Genomic DNA, 23,170 nt, shown 5'->3' with positions numbered 1-23,170 from the left:
GAATATGCATGTTTCTACGTTACAATTAAGAGTAATTGATGGGCTGAGTTTCATTTTGAATCTGACGTTGGTTATGTTCAAGATATATATTCAGTGTTTCCAATACATTGATTTATTTGTGGCAGCCCACCACAATATTAACATTGACCGCCACAAATAGATTTCAGTGCTTCCCATTCATTAAATAGACTGTGGCTGCCTGAAAATATATTTCAACTTCTCATAATAACACAAAAGGTATTTAATGTCGTGTTTTGCGGCATTACTGTCAAACAAACTAAAATCAAAAGCGCGATAAGGCTTTGTGTCCTTATCAAAAGACTGTCTGTTTGACTGCACACTTCCCTCACGCGATGAGCATGTGATCAAGCACCTTTGCTTGGATCATGATAAAATGCAGTGGTTGCCTCTAATTTCTAATGGCTACAGATTTATTTATTTTTTGAGGGCAGTTTGGCCTGTAACAGAGCAGATAAACGACAAATAAATTTGCTTAAAGGAAAAAAATTGGCAACCGATATCGGAATCGTCCCATTTGCTTGTAACTGTAGATTAGTCTTAATGTTTTTTTGACTAGAATCAAATTACAGGACTAAATGCTAGTTTGCGCTGATGGTCAGCTGACTGACAACTACTTACCTCTGAGTAATGAGTCCAGCACATTGACATCAATGTCTTTGGAGGTCCTTTCCTTCTGCTCGACGGCCCTACAGAGCTGCTGGGCTGCCTGGACGATACTGAGCCGCCCATCGTCTGGAGATAAGACCTTTACCACTGACTGACAAGATAAAACTAGAAAAGAAAAAAAAAAGAAAATGTATTAAGTAAAGTGTGGACAAAACATTTAGAGATGAAAAGACTCAGGTGAGGCATGGTCTCTATTTCATTTGGAAATTGAGAAAATGGCAAAGTCACACAGTCAACCCGTTTAAGACTAGACAGACGTGTGATGAGACGGAGCAGCAATTTTTTTCACATCTTGCAAACAAGCCCATACAAAGTTACAAAGATATTTTAATATGTCGTTGAAGATGGAAAAGTGAGGGATAAAATTATCCGTCACAGATTTTGAACTAGAGTCAGAGCGGTATTTAGTACATGAGCATAAAGCCTTGGTGATCATGCAGAAGACAGAGGTTCAAAGAAAAGGTAAATAAATAGAAAGAATATAAAATACAATATAAATGTAAAGTTTGGGGACAGTAAGAATTGGTATGTTTTTGAAAGTGTCTTAGGCTCACCAAGGCTGCATTTATTTTATCAGAAATACAGTAAAAACAGTAATACTGTGAAATATTATTACATATATTATTCTATTTTAGTATAATTTTAAAATGTCATTTATTTCTGTGCTGGCAAAGCTGAATCCGGCATCAATGTCACACAATCCTTTATTATATCAATGTTGAAAACAGTTGTGCTGCTTAATATTCAGGTTTCTTTAATGAACAGAAGTTCAAAAGAAAAGCATTTGTAACAAAATAAGGTAGCTGTAATAATTTAGTCATGTTTGATCAATTTAATCCTTGCTGAATTAGAAGCATTAATTTCTGCCTTAAAAAAAAAAAAAATCTTACTGACCTAAACTTTTAAATGGTATAAATGTTTTCAGGGCAAAATCTGAGCTACTAGTCCCACTGGATCTGCAGGAAAAAAGCCCTTATTGTTGAGCTCAAAAAAAAAAAAAAAAGACATTGCCTATGCCTAGGTGTAAGACAATAAGCAAAGTGGGTTTTCCCATGTATCCCTGTCTCACTCTGGATTAGGTTCCATAGTCTTCAAAAGATGACTTGCTTGAGGCACATTTGGAAAAGTAAAACAAATTTCCTGACCTACAGAGTTTGGCAACAAAGAATCTTTCCGGATGAAAATTGCATAAAAGTTTATGCATTTTTCAACAAAGCCAATGGTGAATTAACCTGTGTTTCCTAACCTAAGTCATGAACACAGATAAAACAACTAACTGAGCATTATGATTCACAGAGGAAAATAAAGGAACAAAAAACCGGCAGTCATCTTTGAAAATATTTTCTGATCCAACTGGTTTGTACAGGCGTCTACCCACAGTGCGTGTCTCAAATAAAAGCAACAATTATTTCCTCAGGTTTTGAACCTCACCTTGATGCTCTTGTTTATCTGTACCGTTCTTCAAAAACTCCACTGAGTATTTGGAGCTGTCCATTCCCAAAAGCTCCTGCTGCTTTTTCAAGATCTCTTCCATGAGTCTGGAGTTATTCCTCTTGAAGACGCCTATGAAACAAGGGTGACAAAGAGATGATGATCCCACTCCCATAAACTCTACAGTTTCTGAGAGAAACAGTTTCAGCTGCTAAATATATTGTCAGCAACTTCACACTTTCCGAACACAAATTTAGACTTGACAATTGAGGCTAATTGAGGAACATTACATGAGTGAATTAAATTTACTGGTCTTTTAAATTAATCACGACTGACAATGGAGTTTAGATCAGAGGCTTTCGACTGGTGGGACGCAGGTATATTCTGACGGAATAAGCCAAGCTAAATAATGAACTGCAATTCAAGAAAATATTAAAGAACATTCAAATAAATAAAGCAAAATTAATAGGATTATCACATTTTAAAAGGGGGTAGAAAGGATCTTGAAGCGAAACTAGTTGAGAAACACTGGCTACTTGGTTTCTTGGTACACGGTGGCATAAATAAAAAAGGTAATTATGACCTTTAAATGGAGAATCATTACTAACAATGTGAATTAGATCTCGGTTCACCCTTACCATACTTTTGACAGTCATAAAATATGTCTAAGGTTATAATAAATAAATCAGATCACATTACTCCCCTAGCTTCATTGACAAATACTGAGTTGAAGGAGAACGTTTTGAAATAGACTAGACACATTGTAACTATAAAAATGAGAATAAAAGTTGAGTAATACGCATTTCAAAACCATCCTAAAAAGATTTAAAGAAAATTTATGCAAATAATGGTATTATCTAGTCTAGTTTTTAGTTTAAGCATGTCATAAACAAAACCATTCAACAATAACCGTACTATTTGACTTCAACTTAACGCATACAAAGTGAAACTTTTCAATCATATCTGAACACAAAGTTCATCACTAAGACTTAAATGTGTCAATTGAATTCTTTGCTCAAGTCATCATGAGTGTTGAAGAAACAGCAGGTGACTAGACCGGGTAAACCCAGCCCGATCTGCCGGTGATTTGATTTCGATTTGAATGTTCAATCTTAAAAGTTTGAGCTTGGTCTGGTGATAGCCAGACTAGCAGGTGACTGGATGCATGTGACATCAATTCACTTCCCTTTAGTCAATGCAAACCTCTTTGAGTCTTACCTTGATTATCATACACACTGACATATGAGATGCCCACTGCCATGCACCAGACCACTAGATTGGCAATGTCAGTGTAGTGGATCTCCTCTTCAGTGATCAACAACCCCACATGAATGGGCAGCTTTTCTAACGTCCTGCCTTCGGCTCCCCAGCGAACCCGGCGGCTAGACCGTTTGCCAATGGGTACAGCCTTTTTCTGATTATGAAAGCCGAGGGCAAGGGGCAGTAATAACCCCACCACAGCCCGTTTCCATCTCCAGATGTGGACTCGGAACCAGGCTAGCAGCGCGCGCTGAACATAGAGCAGCGCGTGCAAAAACCTCCACACCATCTCATACAGTAAAGCCATGCGTCTTTAAACGCGTCCCTAGTTGAAAATCGATCAGATTTTAAAGTATATTCCTCATATCAAAGTACTATGTGTACGTGTGAGCGATGGTCTATCGAGAAATTAGCCATTTTGGTAACTGCCAACGCCGCAGCGCGCCGGCTGCCATTTCTTCTTCCTGCCAACCTTTCCACTCTGAACCTGCTGCTGTCTGACATGGAGCTCTCTGATTGGACGACTGACTGCATTCTAACAACTGGTCTGTGGTCAGTTATGACGTTCACCTGGCAAGTGTTAAGGAATGAAAATAACTCTTAACGGCTGGTTTCAGATCAACACAGATTTAGCCTTAAGCTAGATGCAATGCGATTGGTTGCTGGACCAGCAAATGAAATATGTGTAAATAAAATTAAAATTGCCTAGTCATTGGATTTATGAATATAAAAAAGCACAATATGTTATGTATGCGTAATAAATATTATATTGAATACTTTCAATATTATATATTATATGACGTTACTGACTGTCACAAAAATATGAATGTTCTGTTGTTGTTTTTTCAAACAAATCTGGAGGCTATTAATGGAATAAAACAAACGAGAATCATATTTTCCTATCTAAATACAGTTGTTTTATTGTAATGTGATGAATCAGAAACATAAACAAATATAACATTTGCTTAGGCTATGTTTAATCATTTAATCATCTATACTCACTTAAAAATGGTGTTAAAAATAACCAAAATAATAACCCTTATAGCACCTTCCCAACTTTGAGTTATTTAAACCCAATGCATTGGGTTAAACTCCAGTTGGGTTCAAATAACCCAAACAGTTGAGTTAAATATTTCTTTTTTATTTATGACCTTATTTTAATAAATAAAATACACATTGTTTTCAAATACAGATTGTTTTTGTATAAAACAATACATGTTTCAACAAATATATTTTTTAATTACAAACTATATATTGGTGAGTCTAGCATTTAATGCAAATATACATCATTGTGTACATAAATACAAATTCAAAATACACAAGTGTACATACAACACACATATAACACACATTCTAAATAAACACTCAATTTAAAACTATACATTAATAATCTTAATTTAATTAAATACAAATATGGACAAAATACACAAATTAATAACATTATTTCCTAATCACAACTTTATTAGAAGGTCTTCACTGTACACTGAATGCATTGAAGTGTTGTTGTAAGTAAAAAAATACAAATACATATATTGACTACTGAACCTAATGATGATGATCAAAGTTCTTAAAAGGCAAAAAATATTCTTTAAACTGATGGCAGTTAAGCTCCATCCACACAAAAATTGAATCAGACTTTTTTTAAGCCACTTCATCAAAACCTCTCATAATGAGGGTGGGGGAATCTTAGAAGTGAGGTTCAAATACTCAACAAACTTTTGTTTTCCTCTTGTCCCCTATAGCCTAGTGGTCTAAGCTCTGACATTTAACACTTTGGGGATTTTGACGACCAGAGTTCAAGTCCCGGCTCGTCGATTTATTTTAAATTGTGGCTTTTTTTGAGCCACTTCATCAAAACCTCTCATAATGAGGGTGGGGGAACGGATTCCGACAGCTGTTTTTTTGCCGTCGGATTCATGACGAGGAATAGTAGCAGATTCTGTCCAGGTTGAATGCAGTTTCTCAGGGCATTAACTTTAAAAATGTGGATGGTGTTGTTTTCCAAAAAGAAATGTTTAAGTTTTTTTTTTTTTTTTTTTTGCTAGCTGTTGAAAAGTGACTTCCTGGATATTGTTCTGCCTGCAGTCTATAGCTTCTCATGTTGAGAGGCCAATCTATGGTATTCCTAACCCGCACACAGACAGATTTGGGAGGCGAAGACCCCCCACTGATACCAGTCTGTTAGAGCGGACAGAAAGGCTTATGAGGTTGTGCAGCTGCTGGGACATGTCTCGATTCCTCAGGGTGTGGATCTAATGTTTTTAGAAGCTGCAGTGATGATGAGAAGAATGTTGATGAAATTGAGGAGATCCTGTTGCTTCCCATGCTAAGCACATTTAGAATATGCCATGTATTGATTCAATTTTATTTCCATCCAGGTAAAGACACTCAAGCTTTTCAAGGAATGTTCAGGTGTTTGTTTGCACACAATGTGCTAAACTGGTTATTCTGGAGGTTCAGGACCCGTAGCTTCCGTCCTGGGACGACTCGTTGCAGGACCCTCTCCTCGGACGACTCTCGGCTGTTTATCCTGTTGTGGCCCAAATGGAGGAACTCCAGGCCAGAGGGCAGGCCACGGGGAAACTGTCTTAACTTGTTTTTTTGACAGTTTTGTTAACAGAGCTCTGAAGACATTGGTGTCAATCTGCTCGACCCCACCAGACAACGGAACTTCTTCAAGGCCTGGCAAAAATCTCTGAGCAATAAATCTATAAAATCTGTTTAAAATGAACCAATATAACAGGTTCTGGAAATGAATGAATAACAAAACTAAAACAAACAAAATAAGTTTAATTATAAAAAATTTGCATAGTGAAAATTAGAGAAAGACAGGTTTCACTTTTTATTACATTGTACTTACTCAAATAAGTACTGGGAAATATTAATAAACTACATGTTACTATAGAGTTATGGTTATTAGGTACTTGTAATTATGTATTATGTATATATTACTAATAGTAATATATATATATTGTATATGTTGGAGGATTTTATTTCTGTACAGCATGTCCCAGGTTTGTTTTCTTCACGTTGTTTCCGTTTGCTTGCTCACAGATGCAGTTTTTTGGACAGATGTGGCTGCAGACATGTTGATTAAAGAGGAGACACATAGAATAATGCAGAATATCATCATTATGAGAAAACAGCTTCACAAACCTCTGCTGAAGCTGCATTTTGAGCATCCAATGCTTAAATATCCGAGTCAGATTCACGCCTGCATGTGACTCATTTGCTTTAGAACAATGGCTGAGGTCATTATCTTGCTTGGAAAACTAAATTTGACACCGGCAAGGAACTGACATATCAGCAATATCGTCCTGCACGTTTGCAAATAAAAAACTTGCTGACAAACTATTTACATCCTTTTCTGTTATTAAGTGTTTCTGCTATTAAGTGTTGCATTCAGTCATATTAACTTGACAAAACAAAGCTTTAAAACCTAATATGAATAAAAAAATGTATATAATGTAACTGTATTTATGGCACAAACAGTCTATCTGCTGTAAATTCCCATGAAGACTTACTCATCAATCGATTCACTCGTCTATCGACTGTCTTCCTCATTGACGGACCTCATCGTGTGGCAGACCAAACTAATCAATCCACGTTGTTGACTTGTTCGATCTCGGATTTCCTGGTCAGATGAGAGCACGGAAAACACCTCAACAAAGCATCACTCTCACTTTCTATCACACCAGAAGCCTCTTATAATATAACTTGAACGGCCAAGTGATCGCGCCGAGTAAAGGACTAAATTGAAGTAATCTGTGTGTTCTTCCTGTAACGTTACCCGTGTTGAAGATGTCTGCGTCCGCTGGCGGTGCTGGATCCCCGGGCTCGGCCCTCTCCGCCGGTTCGGCTGCGGCTCCCGGCATGTCCATGTTCCGATGGCTGGAGGTGCTGGAGAAGGAGTTTGACAAGGCGTTTGTGGATGTGGATCTGTTACTGGGAGAGATCGACCCGGATCAGGCTGATATCACATATGAGGGCCGTCAGAAGATGACTAGTCTCAGCTCATGTTTTGCTCAGCTGTGTCATAAAGCCCAAACCATTTTCCAGCTCAACCACAAACTAGAGGTGAGGGAACGAGATGAATGTGATCTTTTAAAGGCTTTAGGCAAAGTTAGTTGATGTTCTTTTATTTAGTGACATAGAACTCTCTTTTGGTTATGCATTCTGTTTTGAATGTTTGAAGATGAGTGTTTGGGAGTGACTAATTGTGATTCATTTTGGAATTATGGCTGTTAGTCTTTAATACCTGGTTTGTATTTTATTTCACAAAAAAATTGAATTAGAATATAAAGAGGTTTTGAATGTTCTCTAAAATTGTAGCTTCATGTTTGAGATGGATTTTAAACTATTACTACTATCTAAATACCACGTCACATAAATATTGCACTCACTAGGACATAGTGTGTGTGTGTGTGTGTACTTTCTGAATAGAAAGTGTATAGATGTATAGATTATGGCAAACTTCCTTTTGTGTAAACATAATATTTCCGGTAACACTTTACAATAAGGTTTATTTATTAAACATTAGTTAATGTATTAACTAACATGAACTAACAATGAGCAATACATTTGTTACAGTATTTATTAATCTTTGTTCATGTTAGTTAATATGATTAAAGCTGTTCATTGTTTGTTCATGTTAGTTCACAGTGCATTAACTCATGTTAACAAGATTTTAATAAAGTATTAGTAAATGTTGAAATTAACATTAACAAAGATGAATAAATGCTGTATAAGTGCAGTTCATTATTAGTTAACGTTAACTAATGTAGTTAACTAATTAACCTTATTGTAAAGTGTTACCATATTTCCTTTTGTGTTAACAGAAGCTTTTCATTCCATGTAGCATACTTACATATTTTGTACAATATTACACTAAATTTGAGATGAAATTAAGTTACTGTGCGGGGCTTTTGATCATTAAGTACCAAGTTAATGCACAATAAACCCGACAGGGTGATCAGGACCCTGATGCGAAGCAAGATGTCATGATGCTAATGAAAAGAGGCAAACATACACAACATCTTGTTCATATTTAGAGTAAAAGTTCTAAAGTTGAATCGGTCAAATCTGGCAAATGAGTTTGGCTGGGAAATGCTTTGCATAAAACTAGGACGGGATATAAAAACCTGTTAAACCTGTTTAGCTCATTGCTAGACATGGTCATTCTTCTGTTTAAATTGAAGAATCATGTAAAAGATCCCTCAACATTAACTGCAGCATAACATGCACTTATGTGCCAGCTCATGTTTGTATTAAATATAGTTGCTGTTGAGTTCTGCTGTCCTGTTCCTAGATCATTAGTGTCTTGTCTGTGTGTTGATGGTTTCAGGCTTCTCAGGAGACCAGATCGTGTAATCTGCTTTTCCCAACACTTTTCAAATCTGTTAATGGCTCTTTATCAAAGCTCACAGTCAAATTTTAAAAGCAGTGTTAGGCTACCTTCCACAGGGGAGATGAATCGTCTTTGCCATGGAGGAATCCCTAGAGTCCAGGATAGAAAATTCAAAATAGCATGTTCTTAATGGTAGTGACTCACAGGTATATTTGTGTGGGAGGCTGAATTTCTTTCTGAGAAGGTATAGTTTAGCACACGGGCCGGCGCAGCAGAGCAGATTAACACACAGCTTGATAAAAACGTCCTGCTGTACAAGAGGAGAGTTGGATGTGACAGTGAAGATCACAGCTTCCTGTCCTTATAAAAGCACTGTGGCGAGACTATACCATTCCATGGTATTCATTTATGGTAAGATACTTTAAAGTACTGCAAAGAATACCATGGTATTAAAACATCAGCATTGGAACGATAACTATATTAGCGTCCACACACCAATGCCCTAAATTGTTCTGTGTGTTCTAAGCTGCTCTTACTCTTTAAAGTCTGGTGGTTTCTGATTGGCTGTCAAGGTTTTTATCATTCATCAGCTGAAGAAAATAAATTCTGAAAGTGATTCCGATGATATCTTTTCTCTGTCCTGTTATCGTTATAGTTGTAGTCTGGCCAATTTTTAGAACAGTATCAATATTTATAAAATCTTTATAGTTATCTTTGTGTGAATGTGCCTTAATACTGTAGTACATTTTTGTTAGTTAATACACCAACATTATGATTCATCATGAAACTGCATTTCTTAACCCATTTCACTTGCGTAATGTGACGCATTGTTGAAAGAAACGGGATATTAAATGGGTATGGGCCACTATGGTCGATTAGTCATCTAACTGATTTAATTTGTGTTTTATATTGTTGTTTTAGTGGCGGATACTGTGCATTAGCCACTAGAAAGTTTGCATTGATTAAAAATGATGAGGTAAAAAAAAAAGACAATAGACAGCAACAAACATAGATGAATTGTTTCAAATAAGATCATTAACATGCATTTAGAAATGTTCAGTATTCAGTAAATGGGGTCCATTTTGATTTCATGCTACTACTCCTGTGATGTCATTTTTCCAAAGGACCCACCCAAATATCTTTACTGAACACCCTCTCTGAAGGCTGATACTGTATAAAAGGTCTCAGCCTAGGCATTTTTCTCTAGCTGCATCGCAAACACCAAACTCTTTTGAGGTACTTTGGTGCCTTCGTTTCGAGTCAGATTTAGTTAAATTTTTTATTCAAAGGGAAGATATTCAGTTTTGCCAGTTGAAATGTTGTTACAGAGAATATTGTCTTGCTTTTCACTTATAGATTGGGAAGGGAAGCGGTGGGAATCTGAAGTCTTCCGAAGGACCGTTAGGTTCAGATTCGCTGCTCTTGATTTGAGGACAACAGTACTGACAGATAAATGAATATTCTCTGATGCATTACTGCTAAATATGAGAGTCCGTCAGCTAACGTTGGCTATCCAGCGGAGGCCAGGCACATAAATAAATGAGTGGATTTTCTACGAGAGAACTTTCATTTCTGTCCTTGATGGAGCTTCGCTACTTAAGAGGCTGAAATGCTGGAGGATTGAGCTGCTTTCTAATGGCGGTGTCTTCGGATGGGGGACGGGATCACATAATTCATTGTGGCTGTGGTTGTTAATGGGTGTGTCGGATGAGAATATGAAAATGAATGAATCATTTTTGCTTGTTTATTTTTCAGATGAACTAAATGTGACGTGTTATTTGAACAGATTGTTTAGCATATCTGACTCAAATGCATTTAGTTATTTTGTAGTTCCAACAGGAAAAAAAATCCAATTTGTAAAAACTCGTAGATATTCAAATATATTCAAATACATTGCTTGATATTTGATATCCGTTCGAATTAGATTTTTCTCAAAAGTGTACTATGTAGTGAATGCAAATGCATGAAATTAATGTGATGTTTAAGATTTGTAAATCTTCATGTGTTAAAGAAATATCATTATGGATATTTGCAACGGCAAAGTGTGCAGTTTTCCATCCTCTCTTTTTAAAATGACACCTACAAGCTAGAGTCGTTCACATCGGAAAAATGGCTCAACATAGGAAGACATGCACTAATTGCTAGGCCACTGTCTAGTCCCTTAAAAATTTGGCAAAATGTGCAGTTTTCCTTTGAACTAGAGTCTGTTCGGATAAACATTTGTCTTAATTTTCATGTTTTCCCCTCCATTTTTGTTGATCCTTTACTTTTCTTGATCAGTGAAGGATGCAATACTTCATATGCAGACACTGAGTCAGCGCAAGTCTCAGCATGATTCTTGGATGGCTAGTTAATAATACTCCATGTGTGTGTGCTTTAGGCTCAGCTGGTGGACTTGCGGTCGGAGCTGACGGATGTCCAGGCGGAGAAGGTCGTGGTGGAGCAGGAAGTTCATGAACAGCTTCTGCAACTCCACGCCATGCAGCTCAAACTCCAAGCCAAAGGCGGCCAGGCGGTCGACTCAGACTCTATCAAGGACAGGATGGTGGGCACAGCTTCACGTTACTACAAATGTAGCAGAACTGACTGGGTTTTATATATAGACGAGTTACTAAAAAACTGCCCTGTGAGACACCGGTGTCTCACAGGGCAGTTTTTTAGTAACTCGTCTATATATAAATTATAATATGTTAACATTAAAAGGATAGTTCACCAAAAAATGAAAATTCTGTCATTTACTCTACTCTACTTTTTCCAAACCTGTATGAATTTCTTCTGCTGAACACAAAAGAAGATATTTTAAACAATATGGGTAACCAAACAGTTGCCCTGTTGACTTTCATAGTATTTTTCCCCCCATACTATGGAAGTCAATGGCGCCCATCAACTGTTTGGATACCGACATTCTTTAACTTATCATCTTTTGTGTTTAGCAGAAGAAAAATTAATACAGGTTTGGAAAAACTTGAGGGTGACTATCGAACTATCCCTTTAAGGCCACCTGGATCTTCAACTCAGTATGTTTGCAAAAGTATGTGGACACCTGATCACTGAACATCTCATTCTAAAACCATTGGCATTAATAGGGGCTTTGGCACCAAGTAGTTATAGGAACTTAGTTCTAGGAACTAGACACCAGGGTGAGAAATAAATGTTCCCCTAGAGCCATTTTCCTGGTTGCATTTGCACCACAGTAGGAACTCTGAAGTGATGTAAGCGGCCGTTTTTGTTGTTGTGACTTTTATTTTGACGGCGCTGAGAACACCATAGCCAGAGCACACAGCGCTCCCATTCTCCGTCTTCATTTGTTAATGATTTGTTTAACAGTCCTGTCTAATACGTTATTTATACAAAGAAAGTAAACAGTCTATTAACAAGTATTAGCGTTTTGCTGTGTGGTTGATGTCCAATGTTACTAGCTGAGTGGAAATATATAATCATGGTTCGCTTGGTCCCCTCAAAGACTCATTGGATTTTCTCCTTAGCATAAAGGTTGAGCGGTCCATATATCACTGGTTTCCATATTTGTAGAGTTGGTTCTCAGAGTAAATATATAGGCTATAAACTGTGTACACAACTTTTTTTTTTAATGGCGGGTGCTGGTGTTTCATGTGTGTTCGACCAATCAGCGTATATTTACATCACTAGCAGTTCCTATTGTGCTGGGTTAGACCCTACTCTGAAGTAGGAGCTAATGTAGTTCCTCACAGTTCCTGAGGTGCAAACACGCAAAAAAGCGGTCACCCCTGCGTCCTGCCATTAGTTCTAGGAACTATGAAAAGGTTCCTCTGGTGCAAAAGCCCCTAATGTGGAATTAGAACCATTATAATGGCCTCCACTCTTTTGGGAAGGTGTTTCATTGACGTGACTCTGACTGATGGAGGAATTTGCTTCCATTGGGGTGTCAGTGGAGTCTAGCAGTGATGTTTGGTGATTAAGTAGTTGAGTGGGGTTAAGAACAGGCCAATCGAGTTCTTCCAGACCCATCTCAAAAGAGTATTACTAGACGAACCAGGAGCCTGTTTTGCAGACAGAATTGTTGTCATAGCATTTGGCAAACAAACCACAGACTATCAATGTGTGCTCTGTGCTGTAGGTTTGGTTTTCCATTCATTTGTTACTTATGTTGCCTAGATGAATATGCATATTTCCATGCTACAAAATATGCAAATAGCAGATAAGATGTTACGACAACAGTTGTTGAAAGAAATGCATTTATTAGCTTTGAGATTTTCTAAAGATTACACTTAACAGTGTTATTCATGTACTTTAAAAAGAGTGTAAGGTGAAAGTTAAATTAAATATCCATAAAAATACATATATATATATATATAAAAAGAACAGGATGTATTTGAAATAGAATTGTTTGTAAAAAGTAAAAGTCTTTATTGTTACTTTTGATCAATTGAATGCGCTCTTGCTGAATAATAAAATATAGACTAATACCATTACAATAAAAAATTCACTATTTTATAGACATTCTAACTCAAGCTTTCGACGGCAGTTTGTAAGTCAAAAGTGAGTATCAACGTTGCAGACAGTGTTTGTGCACCTCTTCAGCACTCGGCTGTCTTGTTCTGTGAACTTCTGTAACTGACCTGTCATTGTTCCTAGACTTTTTCACTTCACTTCACACGAGTAGCCGAGGGCAGAAACCTGAGGAAACGACTTGTATGTCTGTTGAGATTACATGGCTGTATGCTCGAGTTTATCCAGCCGTCAACAATGGTAGTGACTGGATCCAATTAGCAAGTGTCCACATACTTTTGTCTATGCAGCGCAGCTGTGACGTCTGTTGGTGTAAGTGCAGTATCTTTGTATGATCAGCTGTAATGAACACTAACAGGCTCTGGTTGGGTTCCTGACTTAACCCTGCTGATGTAAGGAGGAATGATGAAGCTTCACAACCGGCTTTCCTGTTTAACCCTGCGTCTCTAACTTTTGACCCTCTGTTTTTCTTCTCAATCTTAAGCCTGTTCCCTCAGTGGAGGACAAGGTAAGTTTTGCATTGTTTTCAGTCTGTGTGTGTCCCATCTAACTCCACTCTTTTTGCCTGTTAATGCTTCTGCTGTCTGTTTCAACCATCCCTAATGAAGAACTATGTTCTCTTTGGCCGCATTTACGCTGCGGGTCTTGATGCCCAATTCCGATTCGTTGACTAGCATCTATATAACCAACCCGGTCTTTCTTTTAAAAGTGACCATATCTGATATCTGCATCTACACTGTACACTTGGTGAAAGACATACTGACCCAGAAAAGCTTAGGCCGAAAAGGAAGTGAAAACGGTGCAATGGATCCAGACGAAATGATAGTACAAGCTTCCTCACCATTTTTAAAGGTCTTCAAACATTGGTCTCTTAAGGTGGAGAAAAAAGAGGAGAGCCCTTGTTGCAGCCTGGGCATTGAAAAGAGTCATGTGATCGCCACCGTTGCTTTTTCAATGACGTGTGACTTGATTTGGCAAGGGGAATATCCGATCTGTTTAATGATCACATGAATGAGGAATGAAACCGATCTGAGATCATCGGAATCTATGAACATTTGTCCTGCTTACACACTCGTGGGTCCGAAAAAATCGGAATTGGGTCACTTGAACCATGTAATGCAAATGCGGCCTTGTGTAGTAGATTAACTTCCAGAGGTGCACAGTATATTTGAGGCAGATACATTATCCTCTGATCACTAGTAGAATCACAGCCTAAAATTTGAACTGATAATGTGAATTTTCTTTAGACATTTTTTGAAATGCGCACAAGTCCTTTAGCCAAAAAGTATTTTAGCCAAATAAATATGTAATGGAATTTCTGTGCAAATTTCTACATCTATGCAACATGTTACATTGTGTTGGGTTTAGGGCTGCACAATTTGGGAAAAAAAAAAAAAAATGTAAATTTTTCTGATAAAAAAAACGTGATAAAAAACATTCCAGGTTTGCTGTGCTTGATTGTAGGGCAGTACAATTGGGCCACATTTTTGTGATTATATATCAATATTATTATTACTAAATTAAAATATGAAAATGAATAAATAAATATTAAAAGAAGAAATATAGCTATTGTAATATTTCACTTAAAAAATAAAAAAATATTTTTTTTTACATTTCAACTGTAAAAATACAATACTAATATGGCTGTATTTAATTTCTTCATTTTCAAATGTTGAACCATTGTACATTTATTAGGACTGAAAGTAGATTTCGGTAGATGGTTGGTGGATATGCCATTCCCAAATTCACTTTAAAGCAACCCAAACTCAGCAGATACAGAGATGCGCTGCGTCTGAAATCGAATACTTAAATCGAATAGTTTGTGAAAAACACTACTCCAACAGAGTAGTATGTCCAAATGCATAGTATTCATAAATGCATAATACATAAAACAGTAGGCTACTTCCGCTGAGATTCTGAAGTGTGTGTTCGATGAAGTGAACACTTTACTATCCCATGAGGGGATTTATGAATGACAGTCGTAACTGACGCTGGAAAGGTCACATGACAATGACAACAATGTGACCGCGCCTTTAGTTATTGATACAAGCTGATCATTATCAGCCATAAACTTCAGTATAGGTGCAAAGCTACTGCTAGAGGTTTTTGTTTTACTCCAGGTGTTGTAACAAATGAAGAGGTGCCATTCATATGCAAGTCATGTTCTATTAGCTTTCCTGATTGGCTGGATTCATGTCACTATTGGCAAACTTGTAGTTACTATGATGTTAAATCTACATTTGTTACAATTCTGAGTCTTTAGTGTGTGCACATGTTTAGTGGTGTGTTTTAAAGGAATAGTTCACCCAAAAATATATAAAATATAGGCATTTATTAACCTACTGGAGTCGTATGGATTACTTTTATGATGGATGAATGTGCTTTTTGGAGTTTACATAATATATGTGTGTGTACTGTGTGTATTTATATATACAAAATAATTATACACATATGCATGTATATACTGTGTATATATTTATACATGTATATTATATATAAATATTTTATATATAAATAACACATTTTTCTTAAATAAATACATGCATGTGTGTGTATAATTATACACAGCACACATACAAACTTTAATTCTGGATGCGATGAATCATTTCCCAGCACTAATATACACGTAGAGGGTGAGTAAATTATGAGAATTAAAATTTTTGGGTGAACTATTCCTTTAACCAGAGTGTTTGTCTGGTGATCTCACCTCACCTGTGTGTTATTTGTACTGTTGTGAAGTTGTTGTGTTTGTGGTCATTGTGGTGACGTAGGTCTTCTGCTTCTTGTCCTCTTGGGCAGTGTGTTGGAAGAGCTGTTTAATGATAGTGGTTTGATGTTACTCTGATGGGATGACTTACCTCAGTGTACACACATGGTCAGACCACCAGCACACCACAGACTTCCGGCGCTCAACTGCTCACCTCTTGTCTTTGTTTGATTACATTTCACAGGAGAAGGAACTGGAGGCCAGTAGGAAAGAAAAAGTGAAGGAGGCTAAGTTGGAGGCAGAGGTGAAGATGCTGAAGAAAGAGAACGAGGCCCTCCGCAGGCACATTGCGGTCCTACAGGCTGAGGTGTATGGAGCCAGACTGGCGGCAAAGTACTTGGACAAGGAGCTGGCTGGGAGGTAAGGGACAGCATTGTTCTTCTGTTCCCGTTGACCACTGTGTGGGTTTCATGTGGCGATATCTTTCACACAAATAGCTGAAGTGGTTGGTAACAGGAATGCTTTGTTTTATTATTTAGGGTGCAGCAGATCCAGTTGCTGGGGCGAGACATGAAAGGACCAGCTCATGATAAACTGTGGAACCAGCTTGAAGCGGAGATTCACCTGCACCGCCACAAAACAGTGATACGAGCCTGCAGGGGGCGCAATGATCCCAAGAAGCCCTTGCCATCACCTGTGGGCCATGTAAGACAATACATTCATTTTATTTACAAGTTGGCGATATTGCATACAGAAGGCGAACTAGTTATATCAGAGTAAACTTGGAATAGTCAAGAGAATAATTTGCCTGTAGTGTATTTATACCTAAAATCAAAATCAGATGTTAATCATGTAATTTCTTATATTATAATTACATTCTGATTTATTTATTTATTCTTGTATTTATTTTTATCTTTTAAAATAAGAAATAAAGTTTATATATATATATATATATATATATATATATATATATATATATATATATATATATATATATATAATGAAGCCTATTTTAAGCAGTTACGATTTTATTAAGATATATTTAAAATATATTAAATATAAAATTAAGATTTTTCATCTATTCATCTATTTAAATATTAAAAGTCAATGAAATAAGCTTAATTACCTATATGCTGAAGACTTCAGATGCAAAACCCTCTAAGTGCCATCTGAAATTTTCTTCTAAAATGTATTTCTTCTCATTTTTATCAAGCTCGTATATTTAAGTTCAGTAATTTCACCTTAATGACAATTAATAGGTAATTATCATTGGCATTAACATGAAATAACTGAACATAAACATACAAGCTTGATAAAAATTTCTGAAAATTTCAGATGGCACTTAGAGACTTTTGCATCTAAAGGCTTCATATATATATATATATATATATATATATATATATATATATATATATATGTAATTATTATTATTTATTTATTTTTTTAGATGAACTATTACCATTTTCATGTGATTCACCCTTAGTGTGTGCTCTATATATTTACCTCTCCAGGAAACAGATTCCCTGAAAAAGACTCAAGGAGTCGGTCCTATACGCAAAGTGGTTCTGAGCAAAGAAGATCATGAAGGACTTGGCATCTCCATTACTGTGAGTTCAACCTTTGATTTAATATGCAGGCTGCTCCATCCATGTTTGTTCCAAACTCAAAGTCTTGATTTAATGTTTGCGTTCCTGCAATTAATACAGGGTGGGAAAGAGCACGGTGTTCCCATCCTCATCTCCGAAATCCACCCCACCCAGCCTGCAGAGCGCTGCGGAGGACTGCACGTGGGAGATGCCATCTTAGCTGTCAACAACATCAACCTGAGAGATGCAAAGCACAAAGAGGCCGTCACCATCCTCTCACAGCAGGTGAGACGCACACGGGACTCTCTTTGGTTGTTTGCAGCTCGACGAGGGGGCTGTCAGATCAGGCTTAATAACGTATTATTAGAACCATGTTTCAATCCCATTCTCACTCCTGCAGAGAACCTGCCAAAGGTTAAGATGCTCTCTAATTGGGCTTGTGAGGTGTTATGAAGGATTTGAAGAGAACACGCTGCTTTACAGGAATAGTTCACCCAAAAATGAAAATTCTGTCATCATTTACACACCATCATGTTGTTCCAAACACATTTGACTTTCTGTTGAACACAAAAGGTGGCCACTCTTTTCAATTCAATGAAAGGGAATGAGGATTTGGTCTGTCAAGCTCTAAAATGACAACAAAATCCACCATTTATATGACTCAAGTCTTCTGAAGTCATATGATAGTTTTGTGTGAGCAACCAACTGTCATATTTACTCACTTAAAGGGATAGTTCACCCAAATACTGAAGTTCTGTCATCACTTATTCACCCTCAAGTTGTTCCAAATGTTCGGAATTTCTTCCGAAAAGAAGATATTTTGAAGAATGTTGGTAACCAAACAGTTGATGGACCCCATTGACTTCCATAGTATTTTTTTCTCTCCATACTATGGAAGTCAATGGGGTCCATCTACTGTTTGGTTACCAACATTCTTCAAAATAATTTATTTTGTGTTCAACAGAAGAAAGAATGTCATACAGGGTTGGAACAACTTGAGGGTGAGTAAATGATGACAACATTTTTGGGTGAAATATCCCTTTAAGACACGCACACTAACACATTTGGGGGCTTTCTCTGCAGAGGGGGGAAATCGAGTTTGAAGTGGTTTACGTGGCTCCAGAAGTGGACTCCGATGACGAGAACGTGGAGTATGAAGACGACAGCGGACACCGCTACCGTCTGTACCTGGATGAGCTGGAAGAGGGATCAGGAGCCAATCACAACAATGGCACTGCTGACCCCGCCTCTCTACAAGGCAAGCCCATTAAATTCATTAATTTTCTTCCTGGCAAATGACCCAAAACTGAACAACAATTTGTTTTACAGCATTCATTAATACATGTAAATGTATAAATATACTATTATTCATTGTCAGTTCATGTTCGTTTATAATAAATTCATAGTTTAATCAGTCAGTTTATAAGTATACTATTGTCCTATCTCAACTTATACTATTATTCATTGTCAGTTCATGTTTGTTCATAATATATGAATATTGTATTGTTATTTTTTTTTCCAATAATTATATTTTTGATCTTTGATGCTGATAAGGCAATAAGAAGGTATTAGGGCTGTAACGATGTACGATATTAAACCGAAATCGCGACACTCAGATCCACGAACCTGTGTCGCGGTGTGAGAAGGCAGATCGCGATCGACACACCCCTTCCCAGACTTATCTTTCTCGTCCAGAATAGATCCTAGGGCTGTGACGGGGTCTTTTACATATTAGGTATGGGAATTTCAAGCAAAAATAATATTCGAAGATCGCTGGGTATCATTTGATTATTCAAAAATCGCACCTCTCCCACACACGCGCGCGCGAGTGCCACACACACACACACACACACACACACACACACACACACACACACACACACACACACACACACACACACACACAAGCAAACACCAGAGCAAGTGAGCAAAGCGCGCGGTGTGTGTGTGTGTGTGTGGCACCGGCGTGCGCGTGAACTGGAGCTCACCTGAGTCACCTCATAAACTAATCGAAACTTATATAGAAAGCTTGAAATACTTTTTCTTGATTTAACGTTAATTCAAAACATAAAGAAATGGCTGCTTAGGCTAATTCGTAGGAAGTGTGCATTTCTCTATATAGGCGCGTTCACTTTGTGGCAGGCATTATTCCTGCGCTTGAGATGCGGGTCATGCGGAATAGGCAATATTATTTGTGGTTTACAGCACAGACAGTAAGCCTCGGTTACCTCAGAAGAATTTTTAACATGCTCGAATCATCTCCACAATGGAGTATAGTTCTGTTCTGTTCTGTTTTTCAAAAGTATTTTGTTACAAGAAAACAGAGTTATAGCTTTAGCTATTTATTTATTTGGCTTTTAAAATCCTCCCTCCTCGCAAGAATCGCGGTTTGTATCGAATCGTGGGTCAGAAATCGGGATACAAACCGAATCGTGGGTTTGCTGTATCGTTACAGCCCTAGAAGGTATTATTATATCAATTAATAAATAAATGATACTATAATAATAAAGTTAATTTAAAATAATTCTTGAAAGATTCAAATGTATAGTTAATATTTCCATAGATTAATAAATACTGTAATATTATTATTAGAAAGGGGGGAAAATGATATTCAATTATTATATAAAAATATACACTACTGTTCAAAAGTGTGAGGTTGGTAAGATGTTTTTGAAACAAGTTTACTGCCCACCAAGGCTATTTATTTAATCAAAAATACAGTAAAATCAGTCATTAGTAAAATCAACTAATTTCATTTAAAATTATTGTGAAATATTATTTAAACCTTAAAATAACTGTTTTATTTTGTAATATATTTTAAAATGTTACAATTTGCAAATTAGAATTTTCAGCATCATTACTCCAGTCTTCAGTGTCACATGATCCTTCAGAAATCATTTGAATACACTGATTTTGTATTTTTTTCCAGGATTCTCTGATGAAATGAAAGTTTAAAAGAACAGCATTTATTTGAAATAAAAATCTTTTGTAACATTATAAATGTATCAATTTAAAGCATCCTTGCTGAATAAAAGTATGAATCTCTTTAAATAAATCAAATCAACTTTTGAACAGTAGTGTTTGCAATCATATTGTCACAGTCTATGTAGCAGTTAATCATTAAAACCAAAGGTCCAGTTAATGGTTTAGAGAAAAATTGTGCAGTTTATCTAAACTGGCCGTTCGTTTTCCTTCTCCTTCCAGCCGTAGGGAAGCACTTAGTGAACAACAGAACGGAGAACGGAGAGACCGGCTTGTCCAGCGAAAGCCCTTCGGACGACAAGACCTCCAAGACAGCAGAGTCTGCAGAGAGTTCCTCTTAGACCTCCGGCCTACGAGAACGAGCGAGGACGGAGAGCAGAAAGAGATTAAGACTGCACGTGTATAATATGTAACATACGAGATTCTTCTTGTTTTATGCCGTATGGAGAACAGACTGCTTCCACGTCCACTGGAGATGGATGAACCACTGAGAAACACAGAGAAGAGGACATGATATTACTCAGCGGCCACAAAGGATTGCTTGCAAATGTACGTCACCATCTTGGTTTATAGTTGTGAAGAAACACGACGGGACAAAACGACGATCTACGTAGACGACTAAAGCGATTGGATGGAATGATATGGTATAAGACTTCCTCTCCGTGCGGTTAATGACCCTCCATAGGTGAGCTGAATCTGAGCTCAGATGTAGAGCTTCTACTTTAATGATTCACGTTTCCTCTCTCGCACTGAAGTAGTGGATATAGCAATGAGTTCCTGTTTGCTCAAAGTGTATGTTCATTTAAAACATTGTTTTTAATCTTTTTGTTTGAACCTAGTGTGAGCTGGTCCTGCTCTAAATCAAAGGCAAACAGGATGATGTTACTTCCTGTTTTGCGCACAGGGTGGACAGTAGGTGATAGGAGAGAAACAGCACGTGTCAGCGTGTCGTAATCGTACACATCCGCACATAACGGCTCAAGAACAGCAGTGGACAGGTTTAAATGTGCCATTTAATTGATCTAGAATAAGTTTCGTACAAGAGATTTCCAGGTCATATTTTCATATTTTACCACCCCCCGTATATAGAAAATTTCCCTCAAATTCGCATCACTGTAACATGCTAATTTTTAATTCAGGAAAACTTTACCCTCAAAGTTTAAGTTCAGAAGTTCAGTTTAAAAATGTACAATTAAATATATAATGTATATATTTAGTGCTGTCAAATCGATTAATCATGATTAAAAGTAATACTATATATATATGTATATATATATATATATGCTGTATATTGTCAGCACATATATAATGTGCTAAAAATAATGTCAACGCAAAATAATAATAATTAATGGTCCTAAATTCTCTATATATACACAGTAGAAAGGCACACGGATATTTACAAACTTTAGTTTGATGCGATTAATCACAATTAATCGGTTTCACGACACTAATATATACATACATGAGTTTTTTTTTTTTTTTTGCATATGAGTAACTTTTGTAATGTGAAAAAATATGTGAGCTACTGACAATTGGGGGGAAAAGGGTGAATGTGCTTATTTCTCATAATAACAATATTAATGAATTGCCCTTTCCTTTTATTTAAAAAAATTACCTATATTTTTATTTTTTATTTTAGAGTGAAATATGACTTTGACCTTTCTTGATTTTTATTTTATTTTATGAATCTGCAGAAGTATTTTTGAGTGTCTTTGCTGAACAATGTCCTGATAGTGCCATTGGAACCTACTGTATTAAGATACCGATATTATCTGGTTAGGGAAGTGGACTTGCGTTTTTACACAGCAATGTAGCATAGCGTTATTTAATCCAAGCCAATCTTTATATCCTGTCAAAAAACATAAAAGGGCAACGAAATCAAGAACAACTATTCAGCCCTATTCAGTCCCAGAATGCCTCAGATCATTACTGTATAGATGACTAGAAGAGGTTCCTATAATCATCAGTGTTGCTTTCCTATCATTGAGTTATTTAACATATCACTTTCTTCTCTTACGCTGTTATCTCAATGGCATCTTCAGCTTCAGCCATCTAATGCTCCAGTCTAAATGTCTGCACACTGATTACTATATATTTAACTGAAACATGGGCTACATAGCAATAAAACTATTCCTAAACACACATTTACTCTGCTGAAAGAGAAATGCTTTAACAAGGTGGTTTGATGGTCTAGGTCGGTTTTCAGCAAGGAAGCATAGCTTGAGTGTTAAATATGAAATACTCATAAGGTATTTGTTTATATCAACACATTTAGTCTGATATTAATCACCCAACTGTAATGGTCACAGGTGTTTATAGATGAGGGCAGTCAGGACAATCTTATCAGAATGTGGGCTGGTTTAGTGGACTCATGTTACCTTAAAGGTCTTGTTACTGATTAGTTCATCTGGGAGATGATGCTTTCCACACTGCCAGTGCATGGCACAGTACAGATGCAACTTTGACCTGAAGAAACATGTCCCCTCTTTTTAGCCAATTCTCTCTCTTTTTTTTTTTTCTTTTTTTTTGTCCTTCTGGTTTGTGATTTATTTTTCTGTTAACTGTTTTTCCAGTGTCATAGGAATTGTGCTTCGGAAACACAGGAGATTGGGAATAAATGTTTCACATGTAGTTAATATATGACGTGAAATGTTTCAATAAACTTAAATTTATTTGCCCAGA

General features: G+C 36.8%; 2 protein-coding genes and 1 pseudogene across 4 annotated transcripts in view; 1 reads left to right on the top strand and 2 right to left on the bottom strand.

Annotated features, from left to right (window-relative positions):
* Positions 1-3,933, bottom strand: part of nus1 (NUS1 dehydrodolichyl diphosphate synthase subunit) — a 9,714-nt gene extending 5,781 nt beyond the window's left edge. The window contains exons 1-3 of the mRNA XM_079583917.1: positions 3,337-3,933; positions 2,119-2,250; positions 640-792 (exon numbers count right to left, since the gene is read on the bottom strand). Coding sequence (XP_079440043.1) covers positions 640-792; positions 2,119-2,250; positions 3,337-3,685 — 634 coding nt within the window. The 5' untranslated portion in view covers positions 3,686-3,933. The remainder of the gene's footprint in view (positions 1-639; positions 793-2,118; positions 2,251-3,336) is intronic.
* On the bottom strand, positions 3,745-6,955 carry LOC306983656 (annotated as a pseudogene). Its single transcript has 3 exons — positions 6,951-6,955; positions 5,285-6,095; positions 3,745-3,948 (listed from the first exon to the last, which is right to left on the bottom strand). The product of its transcript is annotated as an uncharacterized misc_RNA (transcript).
* Positions 6,954-23,170, top strand: gopc (golgi-associated PDZ and coiled-coil motif containing). 2 transcript variants are annotated; one of them, XM_079583640.1, is made up of 9 exons: positions 6,954-7,455; positions 11,106-11,270; positions 13,698-13,721; positions 16,165-16,340; positions 16,460-16,625; positions 17,432-17,527; positions 17,627-17,791; positions 18,590-18,764; positions 20,711-23,170. In XM_079583640.1, the coding sequence occupies exons 1-9, from the start codon at positions 7,180-7,182 to the stop codon at positions 20,827-20,829; spliced, it is 1,362 nt and encodes a 453-aa protein (XP_079439766.1). In that variant the 5' UTR covers positions 6,954-7,179; the 3' UTR covers positions 20,830-23,170. The 2 variants fall into 2 exon arrangements, with proteins under 2 accessions (XP_079439766.1, XP_079439767.1); XM_079583641.1 differs by lacking the exon at positions 13,698-13,721 and having other exon boundaries at positions 6,983-7,455.

This window comes from Phoxinus phoxinus (genome assembly GCF_949152265.1).
Source record: "Phoxinus phoxinus genome assembly, chromosome: 16".
Classification (NCBI taxonomy): domain Eukaryota; kingdom Metazoa; phylum Chordata; class Actinopteri; order Cypriniformes; family Leuciscidae; genus Phoxinus; species Phoxinus phoxinus.
Note: the sequence above shows the minus strand (reverse complement) of the source record. Positions and strands in the feature narration are given on the sequence as shown.

Coding starts and splice junctions, on each gene's coding strand:
- gopc (XM_079583640.1), top strand. CDS start 7,180: ATGTCTGCGTCCGCTGGCGGTGCTGGATCCCCGGGCTCGGCCCTCTCC. Junction 17,792..18,589: donor TCACCATCCTCTCACAGCAG/GTGAGACGCACA, acceptor CTTTCTCTGCAG/AGGGGGGAAATCGAGTTTGA. Junction 18,765..20,710: donor TGACCCCGCCTCTCTACAAG/GCAAGCCCATTA, acceptor TTCTCCTTCCAG/CCGTAGGGAAGCACTTAGTG.